The sequence below is a fragment of the Benincasa hispida genome, chromosome 1 (genome assembly GCF_027475165.1).
Source record: "Benincasa hispida cultivar pf3 chromosome 1, pf3_genome.v1.1, whole genome shotgun sequence".
NCBI lineage: Eukaryota > Viridiplantae > Streptophyta > Magnoliopsida > Cucurbitales > Cucurbitaceae > Benincasa > Benincasa hispida.
In genome coordinates this window covers 68,056,628-68,075,201 of record NC_143478.1, presented here as the reverse complement: position 1 = coordinate 68,075,201, position 18,574 = coordinate 68,056,628, and the positions used below count along the sequence as shown (strand labels likewise).

Sequence of the window (18,574 nt, the reverse complement as noted above, 5' to 3'; positions counted from 1 at the left end):
ATGGATAAGATTGGATATCTCATCCTGGTGATAGTATTGGATGCAGCCCACTTTGTATACTGATATAATTCATGTGGAGACATGCGAGTGGAGGCATCCTATGCAAATGATGTTTACATAAGACTGGACCACGAAATAGTTACTTTTCTTTATAACGACCGTTTATTGTTAAAACTGATTATTTCACATTTGATGACTTAGGGAAAATCGATTTTAATCCTAAGCTAACTATGAACTCCTATTTATTCGAAATTATCCTTTGATCTGCAAAAGTGAGAGTAGTTCAACAGTACTGCTCAATAAGCCTCCCATTTTGTGGACAAGACCGGATAGATAATGGGGACATGGTCTATAAGATGGAATTCACTTCTACCCAATTTAGAGTTAGCAAATAGGTTGTTCGACTCTTGGTTTTGAACAAAGGAGACCCACCCTTGCTTTCAGAGCCGAGAGGAATATGGTTTATTAGTTGAACTATAAACCAATTGTTCGATAGAGAATCAAAGGAGCTTAAGGAGCAAGATGTATTTACAGGGGTAAAATGGTAATTTTGAACTGGTTGTAAATATGAACAACCTATGAAGGGTCAACTTACTGATTATGGTTAAAGTGGATAAAAATATATCTCAGAGTGCAACTATCAAGCTATGGTGGTGTGTCTTGATAGTTAATGAATATTGATTAATTCAGGTCTAAAAAGTTTAGTCAATTAATCTCAAATCGTTGGAGCTCATGATCTATGAGTCCATTAGGTCTCTCTACTAGCTCGTAAAATTACTCCTTGACTAGTGAATTGCATGTTTTTTGAAACGTTCAAAATCGAAATTAAGGTTTTGAATTTAAAACGTTCAAATTAAATTTAGGGTTTGGTTAGTTAATTATATTTGATATAATTAAACGTTTAATTTATCAAAATTAAATGTAAATTGGAGAGATTAAAGTATTTAAATATTAATTTAAACATCGGATAACATGAACAGGATTCATGTATAAATTAGTTGTTTGATTAATTTAATATTAAATTATTAATTAATTATTTATTTATTTAAATAAAAGATTCAAGTTTGATATTAAAGATTTTCAATTCTTCTCTTAATTACAAATCCTTTCCTTTTCTATTTTTATTCAATCTCCACCCTTCATTTGCAATCATATCCAATTACCAAAATTTATCACCCTCGCCTATAAATTCAATTGATTTTACTCTTCATTGATACACCAAAAACTATCAAGTCTTAAGCTCTCAATTCTCTCTACTCTCAAATTCTTGTCATCTTTGCTCCTAAATTGGCCTAGAGTTATTTTTGTGAGTTTTTTTAGTGCTCAACTTGTGTATTTAGCCTTCAAGAGGTAATATTGTGAGGTTTTCTTTTAATTTTTGGGAATTGTATTAAGGTGTGGGTACACTTTGGGTTGTGAGAAAAAAAAATTGGTTTGATCCTGAACCAGTAAAAAGGATCTTGGGTTTCTCTTTAACCTAAAAAAAGGGTCGTATGCCGGTTTGGTCCTCACCTACAAGAGGATCACTTAATGAAATACCCAAGAATGAGTCTTAGAGAGTGGAGTAGGCAATTTGCCGAACCATTGGTGTTTTCTCTTCCTCTCTCTTTTATTTCTGGTTTTCAATTTTTTGCTTCTTGTCTTAGTTATTTTTTAATCTTTCCTAATTGCATGATTTAATTTTTAGTGTGTTATTTAAATTATCCTTGATTAAATTGTCTTTAAATTTGAAGTTATCATAGCTTGCATGATTTAAGTTTTGTCTTGCATAAATTTTCTTTAATCAAATTAGTGGGTTAACTTTATTGAACATTGTTTGAAGATAAAATTATTTTTTAAAAATTGGTAGTCAACCCTATTCACCCCTCTAATGTTGCCTTTAGATCCTACAATTGGTATCAGAGCGGGTAGCTCGGTTTTCTTATTTCAAAAAGGTTTTGTAATTTTTTTTCTTGATTTTACATTCTATTTTTTTAATCTTATTAAATCTGAAATTTTTCTAATTTTTGCAAAAAGTTTGAAAAATTGAGTTTTAAAAGCCGTTTTCATTAGATTTTTTTTTTTTTTGAAAATTGGTTATTAAAACCATTATTTTTTTTCTACTTCTTAATCTTTGAAATCTTTTTGATTAAAATCTAAATTTTGGAAAAGTATTTCTCTTTATAAAAATCTTTAAAAAAAATTATTATATTCTCTTCCTTTTTCGAAAAACTTAATTGTCCGAGCTTATGGCAACTTCTGGAATAAATGGGTATGAATCTACCACTAGGCCACCTTTGTTTGATAGAAATAATTATGCATGGTGGAAAACTAGGATGATAATTTATTTGATTTCTATTGACTATAATCTATGGGAAATTGTTTAGTAGTTGTCATAAGCTCGAACAATTAAGTTTTTCGAAAAAAGAAGAGAATATAATAAAAAAAATTTAAAGATTTTTATAAAGAGAAATACTTTTCAAAATTTAGATTTTAACCAAAAAGATTTCAAAGATTAGGAAGTAGAAAAAACATAATGGTTTTAATAACCAATTTTCAAAAAAAAAAAAAATCTAATGAAAATGGTTTTTAAAACTCAATTTTTCAAACTTTTTGCAAAAATTAGAAAATTTTCAGATTTAATAAGATTAAAAAAACAGAATGTAAAATCAAGAAAAAAATTACAAAACCTTTTTGAAATAAGAAAACTGAGCTAGCCGCTCTTATACCAATTGTAGGATCTAAAGGCAACACTAGAGGGAGTGAATAGGGTTGACTACCAATTTAATCAAGGATAAATTTAAATACCACACTAAAAATTAAATCATGCAATTAGGAAAGATTAAAAAATAACTAATACAAGAGCAAAAAATTGAAAACCAGAAATAAAAGAGAGAGAGGAAGAGAAAACACCAGTGGTTCGGCAAATTGCCTACTCCCTCTTTTTCTTAGGCTAAAGAAAAACCCAATATCTTTTTACTGGTTCAGGATCAAATCAAATTCTTTTTCTCACAACCCAAGGTGTACCCACACCTTAATACAATTCCCAAAAATTAAAAGAAAACCTCACAATATTACCTCTTGAAGGCTAAATACACAAGTTGAGCACTAAAAAAACTCACAAAAATAACTCTAGGCCAATTTAGGAACAAGGAGGACAAGAATATGAGAGTAGAGAGAATTGAAAGCTTAAGACTTGATAGCTTTTGGTGTGTCAATGAAGAGTAAAATCAAATTGAATTTATAGACAAGGGGGATAAATTTTGGCCATTGGATATGATTGCAAATGAAGGGTGGAGATTGAATAAAAATAGAAAAAGAAAGGATTTGTAATTAAGAGAGGACTTGAAAAATTAGAATTATTGAGATTTGGAGAATAAAAAATGATTTGAAGGATAACAATTTAGGAAGAAAATCAAATTTGAAAAGGCTGAAAAATCTTAAACTGCGCCACGTGTCGCCATACTATTGATCCGCGTGTCAATTAACGATTTCTCCTCCTTTTCCCTTTTTTTTAATATCAGCTGCCACTTGTCATTATTTTATTCGTCCATGATCGCCACGTCAGCTGCCACGTCATCAAAATTGACCGTTTTGTGCCACGTCAACAAGGTGCCACGTGTCACTGCCACGTCGGATTTCCTCTCCAATATTCTTTTGCTTATAACTTTCTCGTTTGAACTTCAATTTGAGCTATTCAAATTGCGTTGGAATCGTCTTTTCGAGCTCTACAAGATAGTAACTCTGAAACATTGAAAATATTAGTACAAAAACTCTGAGTTTGTTATCATCAAAATACTTGGTTTGATTGAAGCCTTAAAGCTAACAATTAAATTATTTATTTATTTATTTATTTAAATAAAAGATTTTCAATTTTGTAAATTCAAAATCTAGTTTTGAATTTTGTTTAAATTTAATTTTGATAGAAAATTAAATTAAATTAAATTGAATTTTGCAAAATTTGAAAATTAGGTTGAGTTAGTTGAAAAATCCAAATTTTGTTGGATTAATCCACTAACCTATAGGAATGTATCAGCAACAGCGAAAGCAACCAGAATCATTTAAGTACTCTAATTCATTAGTTTTGGCAAAATATAAAGCATTCTCTTGCAGAAACAAGTGAGTTTTTTTACATACCTTTGTAGAACTTATTCAATACTCGATCTCCAGCTGCAATCTTCTCCAAATCTCGTTGTAGACCACCTTAAGATCGTCCTCACTATTCTCTTAGTGCTCTAGATTGAGTTGTGGGACTCAAAACAAGTTTGAATCAAGGGATTATGGAGAGTTGCTCACAGTAGCAATCTTGTTGAAGAACACTTTCTTCACCACGAATTTTCAGCTAAAATTCTCTTGATTGCATGCCCAAAAATTCACTCCGAACTCTTCAATATATTGCAGACTATCATGCAAGGAAGAGAGTTGCATGAGTTGCAGCTCATACTTGGAGTAACACAAGGCAATGGTGATGGATCTTGTGTGAGCAAGTAGATGATGGATAATGGAAAAACTTGCTTTTCCATTTGTGCATTATGCTAACTTTTCAATTTCTATCAAAATCAATCTCAAAATCAATTTTGATTTTAAAACTGAAATTTTTATTGATTTTATAAAATTAATTTTTAAATAATACTATTTAATTTAATATCAAATATTAAATTAATTTTAACACATACCCATCTTTATATATTTAAATATAAGCTCTCCTATTCCATTTAATTCTAAAATTAAACACGCAATTATATCTCATATAACTACAAATTCCCTTAATTCTAATTTGAATATTTCAAATTAACTTATCACGCTACTCTAGAGCTAATCCATTACGAGCTAGTAGGGGGACTTCGCGGACCTACAAATCATGGGCTCCAACGATCCAAGATTAATTGGCTAAACTCATTAGACCAAATTAAGCCCAATTCGTTAACTAATGAGTCACTCCACTAAAGCCCATAGTTGTACTCCCCTCACTGTAGATATATTATGTGCACATAATTAACCATAATTAGTAAATCGACCTTTCACGGGTTATTCGTAATAACAGTTGGGTCAAATATCGGTTTTACCCCCGAGATTACGTCTTATTCCTCAAGTTTCTACTGATCCTCTAATGAACAACTGGTTTGTGATCCAATCATTAAACCAAACTTTCTTAGACCAGTGAGAGGGTGGGGCCTCTTGTTCAAGACCTGGATTCAGTACTTGAGAGAACAACATTTCTTTTATCCCTAAATCAGGTAGGCATGAACTCTGTCTTGCACCTTATGTCCCTAGCTATCTATTAGGTCTTACCCCTGAAATGGGAGACTTATTGAGTCGGCGCTGTTGAGCCAACCCTCACCTATGCAAATCTAAGGATAACCCCGAGTAAACAGGAGTTCATAGTTAACTCGAGATTAAGATCGAGTTAACTAGGTCATATAAGTGAAATAGTCAGTCTTATACAGTAAACAGCGTTATAAAGTAAGAGTGACTTATTTCTTGGTCCGATCTTATGGAAACTCATTGCATAGGACGCTCCCACTTCTCATGTCATAACATGTATGAATTAGGATCACATCGTATGTAGCACTTTACAACTCTTTGTAACAACTACAGAGTAGGCCGCATTCAATAGTGTTACCAGAATAAGGTACCCAACCTTATTCATGTACTATAGATCATTTTGACTATCTACTCGAACCTGATCCACTCTTATATCTCCACATAAAGTTCAAGTACTCATGTAATAGTCATGGGTTTTAGTTTATTGGATTTAGACTTTCCTGTATACAATTTATAAAATCAATAATAAGTATATTGATTATAGAAAATGTTTATCATTTTACAAACTGCGAGTTTTATGCCATAAAACCCAACATAACCAACACTTAGTCCACCCACTTAATACTGATTGAAGTGTCAGTCAGCTGATTAAGTGAGTGGTTGCATGTTTAAACAACTTAAATACTTCATTTTTCAGATTGGAAGAGGGTCATGCAATTTGAATTTTTTAAATTCTCCACCTTGTCTTAAAACCCTCCTTTTCCCTTACCAAATTGACCTCAATCTAAGATTTCACCTCTCAATCCAAGTTAGAGGATAGTACAAAAGATCATTGTAGTGGTCTACTGGTGATTTGGAGACTCAAATCGTGGAGAGGAGCAAGAATTTCAGTGGTTCTTCAAAGGTATTGTATTCTTGAAACCCTCTTCCTTGAAATCAGTTTTTTTGCATACTTTTAAACTCAAATTAAGTGTAATTAGAGTGCTTATTGATTCTAATTTCTTCCGTTGCATGTATATTTACTCTATCAAATTTAATATCTATTTAAAATACATGCATGGATTAAAGCATATATGTTTACTCTATCAAATTTAAATTTATTTAAAATACATGCATGGATTAAAATTAGACAATTAGAACGTAAAAGTATAGAAACTAAGATTGTACAAACTTCAAAGTATAGAAACCAAAATGATATTTAACTTTTTGTTTTCATTCTCTGTAGAAAATTTAGTTCTTAAAAGAAAGTAATAAAGTTTAAGACAAAAGGATATGAAAATAAAAGAGATCATATAGTTAAGTAACAAGTCTAACTTTTAGAAATATTCAAAGAAAAAAAAAATTACTATCAAACAAGATTTAAATACCCTTTTCTTGAATAGAACTAATTTTCATTTTGGTTTTGCCATGAAGTTTGCCATTGCTTGTCATAAAGGGTGGCTTCTTCAGCTATGTTTCTTAAGCTCTCAATATCTTCAGTTTGCCTGAACAGCAACACACCAATGACGGTAAAAAAAAGAGCTGCTTTGCATATGAAATTCCCACTTTGCCCAACTATTCCAATTCCTGTTAATGCATCCACTATATAGGCCATGAAAAACCCTATCATGGCTGCCCTACCTTCACCAACAAACAAACACATTTATTAACTAAGACATTAATGTTTCATTAGAAATAATCTCAAAGTTCGAAACTTTTATTCCTCCTAGCTTATACCCAACCTGAGGATAGCGTAGTAGACAGTCGTGTATCTTAAAAAGGCTAAATTATAAAAAATGCTCCTGAAATTTACACATTGGGTCAAAAATGCCCCTCAAGTTTTAAAAGTTGCAAAATTAGCCTTAAACTTCCAAAATGAGTTCAAAAATACCCTTGGTGTTATTTTTGGACGAAAAACATTAAAGTTTTGTTTCAAAAATACCTTTGAACTTTCAAAAGTTTCAAAAATACCCTTAAACTTTTTTTAAAAAAAAAAGTTAAAAAATATCCTTTCTGTTATATGAACAGAAATGTTGATACTGTCCTACCTCTCTATTTTCCATCTTTTTCTCCCCTCCCTTCTTCAATACACTCTTTCTTCCCTTTTTGTTAACTATTTGAACATTTGTTTATCTAAAATAAATAGGTAAATAAAATTGCACACTTTAATTAAGGTATATGAACTATAATAAGAAAAAAGATCATAAATAAAGCACCAAATGATTTTAAGACTTGTATATTATAACAAAATTGTACGATAGTACTTGTGTGTGGGTTAATAGCTAAATACTTTTCGATTTTTGTATATTTTAAGAGGATGTTTGATTTTGGAATTTTATGAGATTTTATGTTTTAACTTAGAATTTTGGTTTTTACTTTGGTTGTTGAGAAAATTGGTGTAAGCTAAAAATTGGAAAATTAAGAGAAATATGAGAGTATTTATATGAAAAAAATGAGGATATCCCTATAATTTGTTTCAAAATTGGTTTTTTTCGAACGTAAGAGAACTTCAAATAAATTGATCATCATATTAATATTATTAGGAGCATTTTTTTTACTTATTTTTTTTTTATTTTTAAAATTATTTTTTCTCACGAGGAATTAACGGTTTCTGTTCAAATATTAATGGTTGAGGTATTTTTAGAACTTTGAAAGTTCAGAGGTATTTTTTAAATAAAATTTTAACTGTTTCCATCCAAAACTAATGGCAAGGGTCTTTTTTGAATTATTTTTTAAAGTTTAAGGATATTTTTGAAACTTTTGAAATTTCAGAGATATTTTTGACACAAAGTATAAAATTCAGGGACATTTTTTATAATCCTACCTAAAAATTTTGATGTGGTTCAATCTCATCTCCAATACAGTGATGGTTGAAAAGAAAACTCTAACCTCTCGTAATATTTGAATTCTAATACAAGGAGAGAGAGAGGGATGTGAATTTTAATTTTTAAATATTTATAGATAAAAATATGGGTAATTATTTTTAACGAAAACTGCTAAAATAATTTTAAATATAGCAAAACGTCACTGTCTATTACTAATAGTGATATTTTGTTATATTTGTAAATAAGTTGGATTATTTTCCTATATTTGAAAATATTCATAAAAATATATTATAATATAAAAGAGAAAAGTATATCAAATAATTCTAAACGTCTAAGTAATTCTCAATTTAGTTCTTAATATTTTAAATTCTCGTGTTTTTCCCTTCACAGTTTTAACATATTTTTTTTTTAACATAATGATATAATTTAATTTAGAATTTTTAATGTAATAAAGATAAATTAAAGAATTTTAAAACATTAAACAAAAAATAAAAAAATTACTTAAAAGAGCTGGAAATTACTTCAAAATACCTAGCCTAGTTATAAGAGAAATTCAAAAATTAAAATTCACTTCTTAAAATAAAAATATATATATATTAAAAAATAAATTGATTATCAAACTCGATGTTGTTGAATACCGTTAAGTAATTCGGCTTGTGGAAGGTAAGACTTGGTAAGCCATGCCCACCAAGGTATGACGGAGCTTCTAAAGAGGACTGGTTCTTGATTTGTAGCTGCTTCCGGATATAATTCAAGAAACTTCCTCCTCTTTGCTTCTACATTAATTTATCATTAACATTAATCCGAACTTCTAATTTAAGAAGTGTAAGTAATTCGCACTTTCGTTAAATTCATAAAGATAAATGTAATCTAAAATGCACTAAATTATTTTTTTTAATAAGAAAAGAAGATTAATGGTCTATGATATGTGAAATTGTCATTGAAAATTTAAAAGTTGATAAGTTATAAAAGAGATTTAATCATTTAATATATTGTTGATAAGATTATGGTTAAGAAAATACTTTTTGGTCTCTTACTTTTTGTGGTCTATATGTACTTTACAACAATTTTTTTTTAATAAAACAACCTTGAGAATGGAAGTTTGAACCATCAACCTCTAGTGAGCAAAGATATGTCAATTATTATTGAACTAAATTCACTTTGACTAGTTATTATACTCTTGTAGTGATTCTGACAATTTAAGTGTCAATTTTTATTATATGACTACTTAACCCTTATAACTTATAAATGCTTCTAGACCCTAATCAATTTATCAATTTTGTGTATGTAAGATATCTTATTAAATTTTAATAATATTTTTCACGATAGGAACTAAATTATTACAAATTTTAAAGTATAAAAACTATATATGTGTATATGTATGTATGTATATATGAAAATTTTCACAGATAGAAAAAATGTCAAACTATTTACAGAAATAGGAAAAAAAAATACTGATAGACACTGATAAACCTCTATCAACGTCTATCAATAATAGACTTCAATTAGTTTTCAGACTTCTATCGACATCTATCAAAGGAGATTAAAATTTTGATATTTTGTGTAAATAGTTTTTTTTATTTTTGAAAATTTTCTATATATATATTAAAATTGATGGACTAAATTGTTAGAAAAATAAAAGTGTATAAACTAAATTTCAATTAGTAGCTAGACATTTAGGTTGCGAAAGTGTTTTTTTAACTTTACAAAAATGATAGCACTCACCTGCAACAATGACACCTTCCCAATCCATCTTACCATTCTTTACAAACATATTGAGATCCCAAGTCCCATTTTTCCATCTCTTATCTGTGAACTTTTCACCATGGTTCCAATCATCATTATCTTCCTCTACTTTCTCCCTAGCTGATGCAACATTTCCATGACGTTCCACAGCACCGACACCATCTCGGTCCTCGACGTCGAGAGTACTAATTACCTTTTGCGTCGGGTTTTTCTTCACGAAGACATGATTTGAAGTGGATGCTCTTGGCAATGAGGCAGAAATAGCAATCGAAGCCATTGTATTTGAGATTTCTAAGCTCTTTTTTTCTTATATATATATCATTTTATTTTGGGCTTCCTTTTGATGTTTTGGCTCTGTTTTTGTTCGTGGATGGTAATAATAAAGAGAGAAAGAAGTTGCCCATGCTGTGGTCATAAGAAAAGGCTTATCTTGTCAAAGGCCCATGTTTGCTTTGGCAGGTGAGGTTATGGGCATTTGGCCAAGCTGCTTGTGCTTTATCCCATGTCTTTGACAGCAATAATTTGATAATAACCAAAAGCCTAAGTTACCACTCTCCATCTTTTATATACTCTTTTCCTTAAAAACAACTTATCAATTCAATCTCTAAACTTTAACTGATAATGATTTAGGGGGTATTTGGGCCAAATAATTGGTTATTATAGTCCTAGGTTATTATAGTTGAGTTATAACAGTTTGTGTTTTAGTATATATTATTTTAGTTTGGGTTATAATAATATGTGTTTGACGGGTAAATTATTTTAGTTTGAGAAAGAAATAGTAAATACTATAGCAATGAATAAAAAAAATGATGAATATAAAATAGTAAATACTGTAGCAAATGAAATAGGGTCGAATGTAGCAAGAGGTAATTATTATAATCTTAGGAGTTTAGTTATTGAACTTGTAATAAATAGCGATTAATTTAGTCCATATACTTGACTTAATATTTCTTGTTAAAAATGTTATTAAGATTTAATGAAATTTCTTATACGTGTAGATTGATAAATTGATTGATGATCCTTTTTTTTTTTTTTTTTTTGTAAACTATAAAGACTAAGCGGTTATGTAATAAAAGTTGACATTTAATTCTAAAGAGATTTTTCATGATAAGAACTAAATCATTACAAATTTCAAATTATAGAGACTAAATTGTTACTTATAAAGTCTAAAGACTAAATTGTTAAAAATTTGAAACTACATAGACTCATTGTTACCAAGTGAAGTTCAATGACAAATTTTTTTCTTCTATGAAAATTTATGGACCAAAAGTATTTTATAACCTTTCATTAATCTACAAATCAAGTAATTTGATATTAAGGTACCATTTTCTTTCTTAAAAGTCAAAGTTTCGAGTCTTACATTTGTTAAATAGATATATATTGAAGTGAAGGTCAATCAAAGACGTTTGAAATAAATTGAAGAAAGAAGAGACGCAAGCCAAGTAGGTTTGTGAAGTAGTAGAGATTAGAAATAAATAAAGGGAGAAGAAAAGTGAATCACTAATCAGAATTATTAAAATTTTATTGCTAGAATAATGTAACAACTAAGAATTGAGGCATTGTACAAACTACTATCAAAGTTTCAACAACTTATACTAATCCATCCTATGCTTCATAAGTTGAACAAAATCAAATCGAACAAAATGCTAATAAAACATAAAAATCCATCTTAAACTGCTTCCATGTTGATAAATAAGCTTCTCTTTGATACGACAATCATCAATCTATAAATTAAGCTTCCCAACCTCTAAGAAGCGTGGCACGTGCAACACGGTTTACACCTAACGTGAAAGCGCCCATCCGCAGGTTGCAGTCGTGGGTCTTGCACATGTTCTTTATGTTATGAAATGCTCTAGTCATGTACCTTTGTAGTTCATTGTTTACTTTGTCTTCATCCCACATGAAACCTTGAATGTTCTGCATATTCAAGTACAATAATGATATGTAAGTTAATGTTAAACTTGTTTGCACTATCTCTTATAATCAAGAATAACTATTTTGATTTTAGTTTTCTGTTTTTTAAAAATCATGTCTGCTTACTCTCAATCTTTTGATATGTTTTTCACATTTCTTACAAAATACATTTGAATTCAAAGCCAAATTTTAGTTAAGACTACTGTTTTTAGTTTCAAATTTTTGCTCGGATATTGAAAATGTTTTTGAATAGTAGGTAATAGAGCAATACAGTTTATAAGCTTAACTTTCAAAAACAGAAAACTATTAGGAGAAACAAGTTTTGTTTCGGTTTTGTTACCTGAACCCACTCAAAGTAGCTTACAGTCACTCCGCCAGCATTCGCATATATATCAGGTAGAATTACAACTCCCTTCTTAGATAGAATCTGCAACAATGGAGAATAAGAGATCAGAAACTAATCCTTGGTTGTTTATGAGTTCTATCTGTTTCCAGTTTCACTAAATAAAAAAGGGGTTATCACTTTTTTTCGCATTACCTCATCTGCTTCTGGATCTGTGGGGTGATTTGCTGCCTCAACTATGAACTTGGCTTTCACTGAACCAGCATTCTCCCTGCAAGAAAAACAATGGCACATTTATAACTATATAGCTATGGACATTTTAAGATCAATGTTTCAGGATCATCCTTCATGAGATTTGATTATAAAGAACAGAACAGAACAGAACAAACCTGTTTAGAACTCCACCTAAGGCACAAGGGATAAGAACATCGCAATCATGTACGAGTAGCTCGTTTGGATCCATACTGTCTCCACCTTCAAAGTTAACCAGGCTTCCAGTGGTTTCTTTATGCCTGTAAAGTTCTGGAATGTCGATACCATTTGGATTCGTTACAGCACCGGTGATATCACTTACTGCAACAACCTTTCCACCTTTCTCATGAATAAGCTTTGCTGCCCAATATCCCACATTTCCAAACCCCTACAATTTTTACAACAGTAAAAGGTCATTGTTCTGTAGAAAAGAAGGCAATATTCAAGTAGGAAAGCAGGCATGAAATAGTTTGAAGTACCTGAATAGCAAATGTCAGGTTCTTGATATGTTTTCCATGCTCAGCAAGTAAAGCCTCTGTTGCAAAAACAACACCACGTCCGGTTGCAGCTTCTCTTCCAAGTGATCCACCCAAATCCTTAAATTTTAAAGGTACAAAATTAGAGAGAGAGCAACAGAAAAAATTAAAAGTTTGGAAACTCATAGGATTTTAGTATCTTAGGGACTTACTATGGGCTTCCCAGTCACAACAGCCGGGGAGTGACCGTGAAATTTTGAGTATTCGTCCAAAATCCATGCCATAGTCTGCAAACATCACCTCAGAATATGAGATAAACTTGATAGAACTGGGAGTACTAAGTTTACAACCCAGAAAAAACTAGTACTTCCAAATCTAATTCAAGCATTAAAGTAAAAAACATGAATAAGCAGAATTCTGTGAAGTGTGAACCTGTGCATTTGTGCCCATATCAGGAGCTGGTACATCAGTATGAATTCCAATGAGATCGTGAATCTTTTGTGTAAAGACACGAGTCAAACGCTCAAGCTCGCTACTGCTTAACTCCCTTGGGTTGCAGCCAATGCCACCCTTTGCACCACCATATGGGATATCAGCAACAGCAGTTTTCCAGGTCATTAATTGAGCCAAAGCATTCACTTCGTCGGGATCAACCTGTATAGACGAACAATACATCTCAAATAACCAAAAAGAATAATGAAGTTCAAGTAACTATTTACAAATTCAATTCATAAGGTTTTTACATTTTGTGTCAACCACTTTAAACAAATCAACCAGACATGATGCTTTTTTTTTCATTTGATAAGGATACAATTAAGAGGAGAGAGATCTGAATCCTAGTACATAAAATCAATTAGAGGTTATAATCCATGGGCAAGATTCTTGCTTCGCATGTAACTTTAGTAATTAGAATTGCCAAAATCTGCCCGTGCAAAAATGCATATACGAGCGAACCTGAAAATAACTCGTATATGCCCTCGACCAAGAGGTCAGGTCAAACGTTCAAATTCTCACACCCCTACATGTTATATATGATGACATTGAACTAGACTGACTCCTAAAGCATTGATGCCAAAGGCTGGCATACTTTTTTACGACTATACATTTAATGGCCAAAAATTCTAAAGTGTACTTCTATGGCAATTTGCAATAGATTCGAATATTACCTGGCATTGTTTTACATTTTCGGAAAATGTTCTATAAACAAAATTGACATTAAAATCTCAGCTATGCCCTCTATTTTCATATCTAAATGCAAGCTATTTTTGTACTGAAAAATATACAAAACAAAAGGGTGGGTAAAAAAAACCATATCAGATACATGACATTGACATATTCGTAAATATTTGTGAAATGATGATCATCCTATTTACAAATTGGGTCTATTCTAGACCAGAATGGGCCGGCCCAATCTCATATTCCTGAATAATCAAGGGGAAAAAAAGGGGGGTCAGATTTCTAAATCAACAGTTTTTGCCTTTTGGCAATCACAGTTAGAACAACAGTTCATATCTAAATCCATCTTTAACTTTCGAGCTTAAACGACCGATTGCTATTCAAATTAAAAAGCAAGTACTGAAAAAGAGAATAAAAACCTCAGGATGGTATCTGATCCCCCCTTTCATGGGGCCACGAGCATTGTCATGTTGAACTCTGAACCCAACGTAAGACACCAAGCTTCCATCGTCTTTCGGAATCGTACACTCAACCTATTCACATTCAAGTTGCAAATCAACAAATTAAATTAACGGATCGATGAATCGTTTTTGGAAGAGAAAGCGATTTTGCCGAGAAACAAAGAAGAAAGAAAATCAAAACACCTTGATCTCTCTGAAGGGAATCAGAAGACTCTTCTCGAGCTTGGAGTCTAATCCGAGAATCCGAGCGGCATGGCGGAAATTTCTGTTGGTTGCAGCAAGAGCATTCATGGCTTTTAGTAGTAGAGAGGGAAATCTGAAACAGAGATTCTTGGTGAAAAATCAATGGGAGAAAATGGTGAAGAATGATGGAAAAAAATGAAAGGGATGAGAGGGAATTTTATAGGCTGCGATCTATGAATCTGAGACGAGTCCGATTAGGACAAAGAATCCCAATCCGCTAAGGAAGAGGAAGCTGAATTGGTGGAAATAAAATAAATTTTCAACAATTTAGGCCCATTTTCTGATTTGTTTTTTTATTATTATTACAAAAGTACGATTTTGGTTCCGAGTTTTTACAATTTTGTATTTTAGTCCATACTTTCACTTTTTTAATTTCTCTCTTTAAACTTTCAATAAATTTTCAATTTATTTTTTTTAACCTCTAACCATGGATAGTTTAAAAAATATGTCAATTGAACTATGTTCATTTTTACAAATATTAAATTTAGTTATACTGCTAGTTCGCTATCGATTTTTGAAAAATTATTTGTTATCTATTAGTATTTTTTACTCTAAATTTTAAAAACATGTTATATTGTACTTTCTTGCCTAAAAGCTTTTTTTTTTTTTTTTACTATCTGTGAGTGTCCGAAGTAGCTCACATGGTATAACATGTGGGTGTCAACGATTGAACTCATGACCTCTTAACCCTTTTTTAAGGTCATGTTCCCATATTTACTGAAGTTATTATTAATATTAATCAATTTTAATAAAAATTAACTTTGAGTGATTAAAGTACTAAAAAAAGAAAAACTATAACTAATTGAAAATACATCAATTAAAAGGACTATTTTCAAATATAGGAAAATAAATCAAAATATTTATAAATATGGCAAAATTTCACTCTTTATTTTTGATAAACAAAGATAGTAGTCTGTGTGTATAGACAGTAATATTTTGCTATTATTTATAAATATTTTCAGCAATTTTATCATTTAAAATAACTTTCTTAGATTAAAATTAAACCAACTTTAAAATAAATATATTAAAATGATATTTAAACTTATATATATACACAAATATAGATAGATATACATACTAGGGAAAGAGATTTTTTTTCTTTTATTTATTGTTTTTTTTTTTCCTCTTTTCCCGGTAATTTGGATCTTGGCATTAAAACCTGCATATATTCTGCCTCGCAAATCCGTATTTTCGGATTGCACTTTGGATTTTTTTTTTCCCTCAAAATAATATATAAATATATCTAAATTCAAACTTCTCATTTTAATTTTGATAAATTGTCTCTAAAAATTGGAATGGCGGCAAAATTTACTCTCCAGTCTCAATTAATTAATTAGGTGTTGTCTTCACTGTCAATTACTTAGGTCCCACCTATTCTAAAAAATAAAAATAAATTTACTTAGGTCCCATTTAGTTACTATTCTTTTATTTTTCCAAAACAATCATATATTTCTAAATAATTTCAAAACAACTATATTTCCCAATATTTAAAAAAAAAAAAAAAAAAAAAACTCCCTTATATTTGTCTATTTCAAAATTTCATTATTATTTCCACTCTTTAATCAACACTTAAATTTTTAGTTATATTTTTTAAAAATTTTCAAAATTTAGTTTCGTTTATGAAAATATGAGTAGTAAGTATCTCGCAAAAAGTATAGTATCTATAAACTTAATTTTCAAAAACTAAATTGTTATCAAGTGGTTCTTAATTTTTCGTTTTTTTTTTAGTAATTAAGCTTATAATTTTTTTTAAGTGTTTTTAAAATTTAAGCTAAAAAAATGGTGCAAGAAATTAAATAGTTATTATTGAGAATTTCAACGGTTATTATACTTTTTTTTAGTTATATACATATGCATAATAATTTCATCACAATTTTTGGTTTGACCAAATTATTGATTTAAGGCATTCACTTGGTTGTGTTGTAATGGTTTTTACTTGTCATTGAGTGATACCTATATTTTGGAGAGAGTGTGGAGATAGACTAATGTGGGTTCGGTGAACGTCCCGCGGTATCGTCCGGACGGGTGAGACGCGATTATTTCTCAATTAAAAATATTTTTTGAACATGAGTGTAGCTCAACTGGCGTAGTGTTTGTACTATCGACCTTGAGGTTAGAAGTTCGATTCCCTCACCCCACAATTTAACTACAATATCTTTGCAATATATATATATATATATATATATAAATAATTTGGATTTTTTTTTTCTTATTTTGATTCGTAGAATTTGAATTTCATAGAGTGGATATGTCAAACTTTTCTCTTTTTTTTTAAAGGATAACTTTTATATATATATATATATTTGTTTCCTTTGTTATCAAAGGAACTACATGATAAATTGGATACAACCTGGACTATACCTAAATATTATTCATTCTAAAATAATTTTATAATAATATTAATTTCACCTTTTTTCTTAACAAAAACAAAAAATTGTTTTTTCAATTTTAATATTTTTATTATAAATGGATAAACTAAAAAAAAAATTAAGGATTTAAATTAATACAATTATGTATTTAATATATAAATTGATATTTTTCTTAATAATGATAATAATAAACTAAAATGAAAACAAAACAAAACACAATAATTCTCACACTTATCTTAAAATCTTTTTCCAAAATTAAAAATGTTGTGGATGGATTTTCAAACTAGTTTTGATGTGTCTTCTAAAAGCTTGTTTTTCCTTCCTTTATTTAATGTATCTTTTAGACTAAATGAAATTCTTTTCTCATTCTCTCTTTCTTTTTCCCCCCAAAAAGATGCAAGCTGTTTTAATTTACTAAATAATATGCTTTCAAAATAATAACATTGATAATATAATTATTATTATAACCAATGCCCAAGTTGAATTTTATTTATTTATATTATATATGTCACAATAATATTTATAGATAAAATATAATTTTTTTTTAATCATGATGGAATAACATAGTATTTGATATTCTTGTAATTATTTACCAAACATGAATTATTTACTATAAAGTAGGGGTATTCGAATGACCCGACAATCTGAACAATCGGGACTATTCAACCCAAACTATAAAAGTTGGGTTGGATTGGGTTGAATTTTTTCTATTTTTGTTGGGTTGGGTCTAGGGTTGAATAAAAAAAATTGGGTTGACCCAATCTAATCCAAAATGCATATATACAAATTTTTTTTTAAAAAAAAAAAAACCATATATATTTCCGTTAGAATTGATGAATTTGTGAATTCTTGATGTTTTTCTTCTAAAAATATTTTTTGTTTATAAAGTTTGTAATAGATATTATAGATACTTTATATGTAAGAATTAAATCTATAAGATTTTAATTATTAGATAAAATTGAGTTTTATGAGATTTTAGTTATTAGATATATGTTGTAGAAAAAATTTAAATATTTTATATTAAGAAGAAAACAAACAATAACTCAATGACACACCTCAATCCAACCCAAATTTTGAGGGTTGAATTGGAGAATAGGTTTGGGCCAACTCGACAAACCCGGATTTTCAGGTTGGTCCAAAAATATGCCACAACCCAACTCAACTAAATCTATATACAATTCTATTTAAATGATAAATGAAATTGTCTTTAAAGTAATAATAAACATGTAAAACACATATTATCTTTTATTTTATTTTTGAGTTGGTGAAACATTTATATCAATTAAATATAACACAAATTTCAATATTCTAACTTTGTTCAATGTATATTGAAATAAAGATACATTCATTAAACTATAGTTTCACTATTTAAAGTTTGAACTTCTAAAACTACATTTATTTTTTTTTAGAATTTATGTGCAGGTAAAGTTGTTAATTAAATATTACTAAGAAATAACTAACAAAATAATTAGGAATTCTTTATGTTAATAAATAAACAAATAAAAGTTTTTCAAGAAGATAAAGGAAATAAATATTTTTATTAGCA

General features: G+C 29.5%; 2 protein-coding genes across 2 annotated transcripts; both read right to left on the bottom strand.

Moving 5' to 3' along the window:
* Window positions 1–6,436: 6,436 nt before the first annotated feature.
* Window positions 6,437–10,147, bottom strand: LOC120067770 (light-harvesting complex-like protein 3 isotype 1, chloroplastic). Its single transcript, XM_039019351.2, has 3 exons — window positions 9,774–10,147; window positions 8,687–8,824; window positions 6,437–6,864 (listed from the first exon to the last, which is right to left on the bottom strand). Exons 1-3 carry the CDS (start codon window positions 10,069–10,071, stop codon window positions 6,629–6,631), a joined length of 672 nt encoding a protein of 223 aa, XP_038875279.2. The 5' UTR covers window positions 10,072–10,147; the 3' UTR covers window positions 6,437–6,628.
* Window positions 10,148–11,287: 1,140 nt separating this feature from the next.
* On the bottom strand, window positions 11,288–14,934 carry LOC120071931 (glutamate dehydrogenase 2). The gene is made up of 9 exons (XM_039024371.2): window positions 14,600–14,934; window positions 14,375–14,488; window positions 13,212–13,433; window positions 12,992–13,066; window positions 12,783–12,899; window positions 12,441–12,691; window positions 12,247–12,322; window positions 12,049–12,135; window positions 11,288–11,711 (listed from the first exon to the last, which is right to left on the bottom strand). Exons 1-9 carry the CDS (start codon window positions 14,705–14,707, stop codon window positions 11,526–11,528), a joined length of 1,236 nt encoding a protein of 411 aa, XP_038880299.1. The 5' UTR covers window positions 14,708–14,934; the 3' UTR covers window positions 11,288–11,525.
* Window positions 14,935–18,574: the final 3,640 nt, after the last annotated feature.

What these genes read in the sequence shown, in the direction of transcription:
- LOC120067770 (XM_039019351.2), bottom strand. Translation starts at nt 10,071, where the DNA reads ATGGCTTCGATTGCTATTTCTGCCTCATTGCCAAGAGCATCCACTTCA. An exon ending in GGAAGGTGTCATTGTTGCAG is followed by an intron (nt 8,825 to 9,773) that starts GTGAGTGCTATC and finishes AAATTAATGTAG; the next exon opens with AAGCAAAGAGGAGGAAGTTT. An exon ending in ACAAGCCGAATTACTTAACG is followed by an intron (nt 6,865 to 8,686) that starts GTATTCAACAAC and finishes TTGTTGGTGAAG; the next exon opens with GTAGGGCAGCCATGATAGGG.
- LOC120071931 (XM_039024371.2), bottom strand. Translation starts at nt 14,707, where the DNA reads ATGAATGCTCTTGCTGCAACCAACAGAAATTTCCGCCATGCCGCTCGG. An exon ending in ATATGGGCACAAATGCACAG is followed by an intron (nt 13,067 to 13,211) that starts GTTCACACTTCA and finishes TGATGTTTGCAG; the next exon opens with ACTATGGCATGGATTTTGGA. An exon ending in CAGATCCAGAAGCAGATGAG is followed by an intron (nt 12,136 to 12,246) that starts GTAATGCGAAAA and finishes CCATTGTTGCAG; the next exon opens with ATTCTATCTAAGAAGGGAGT.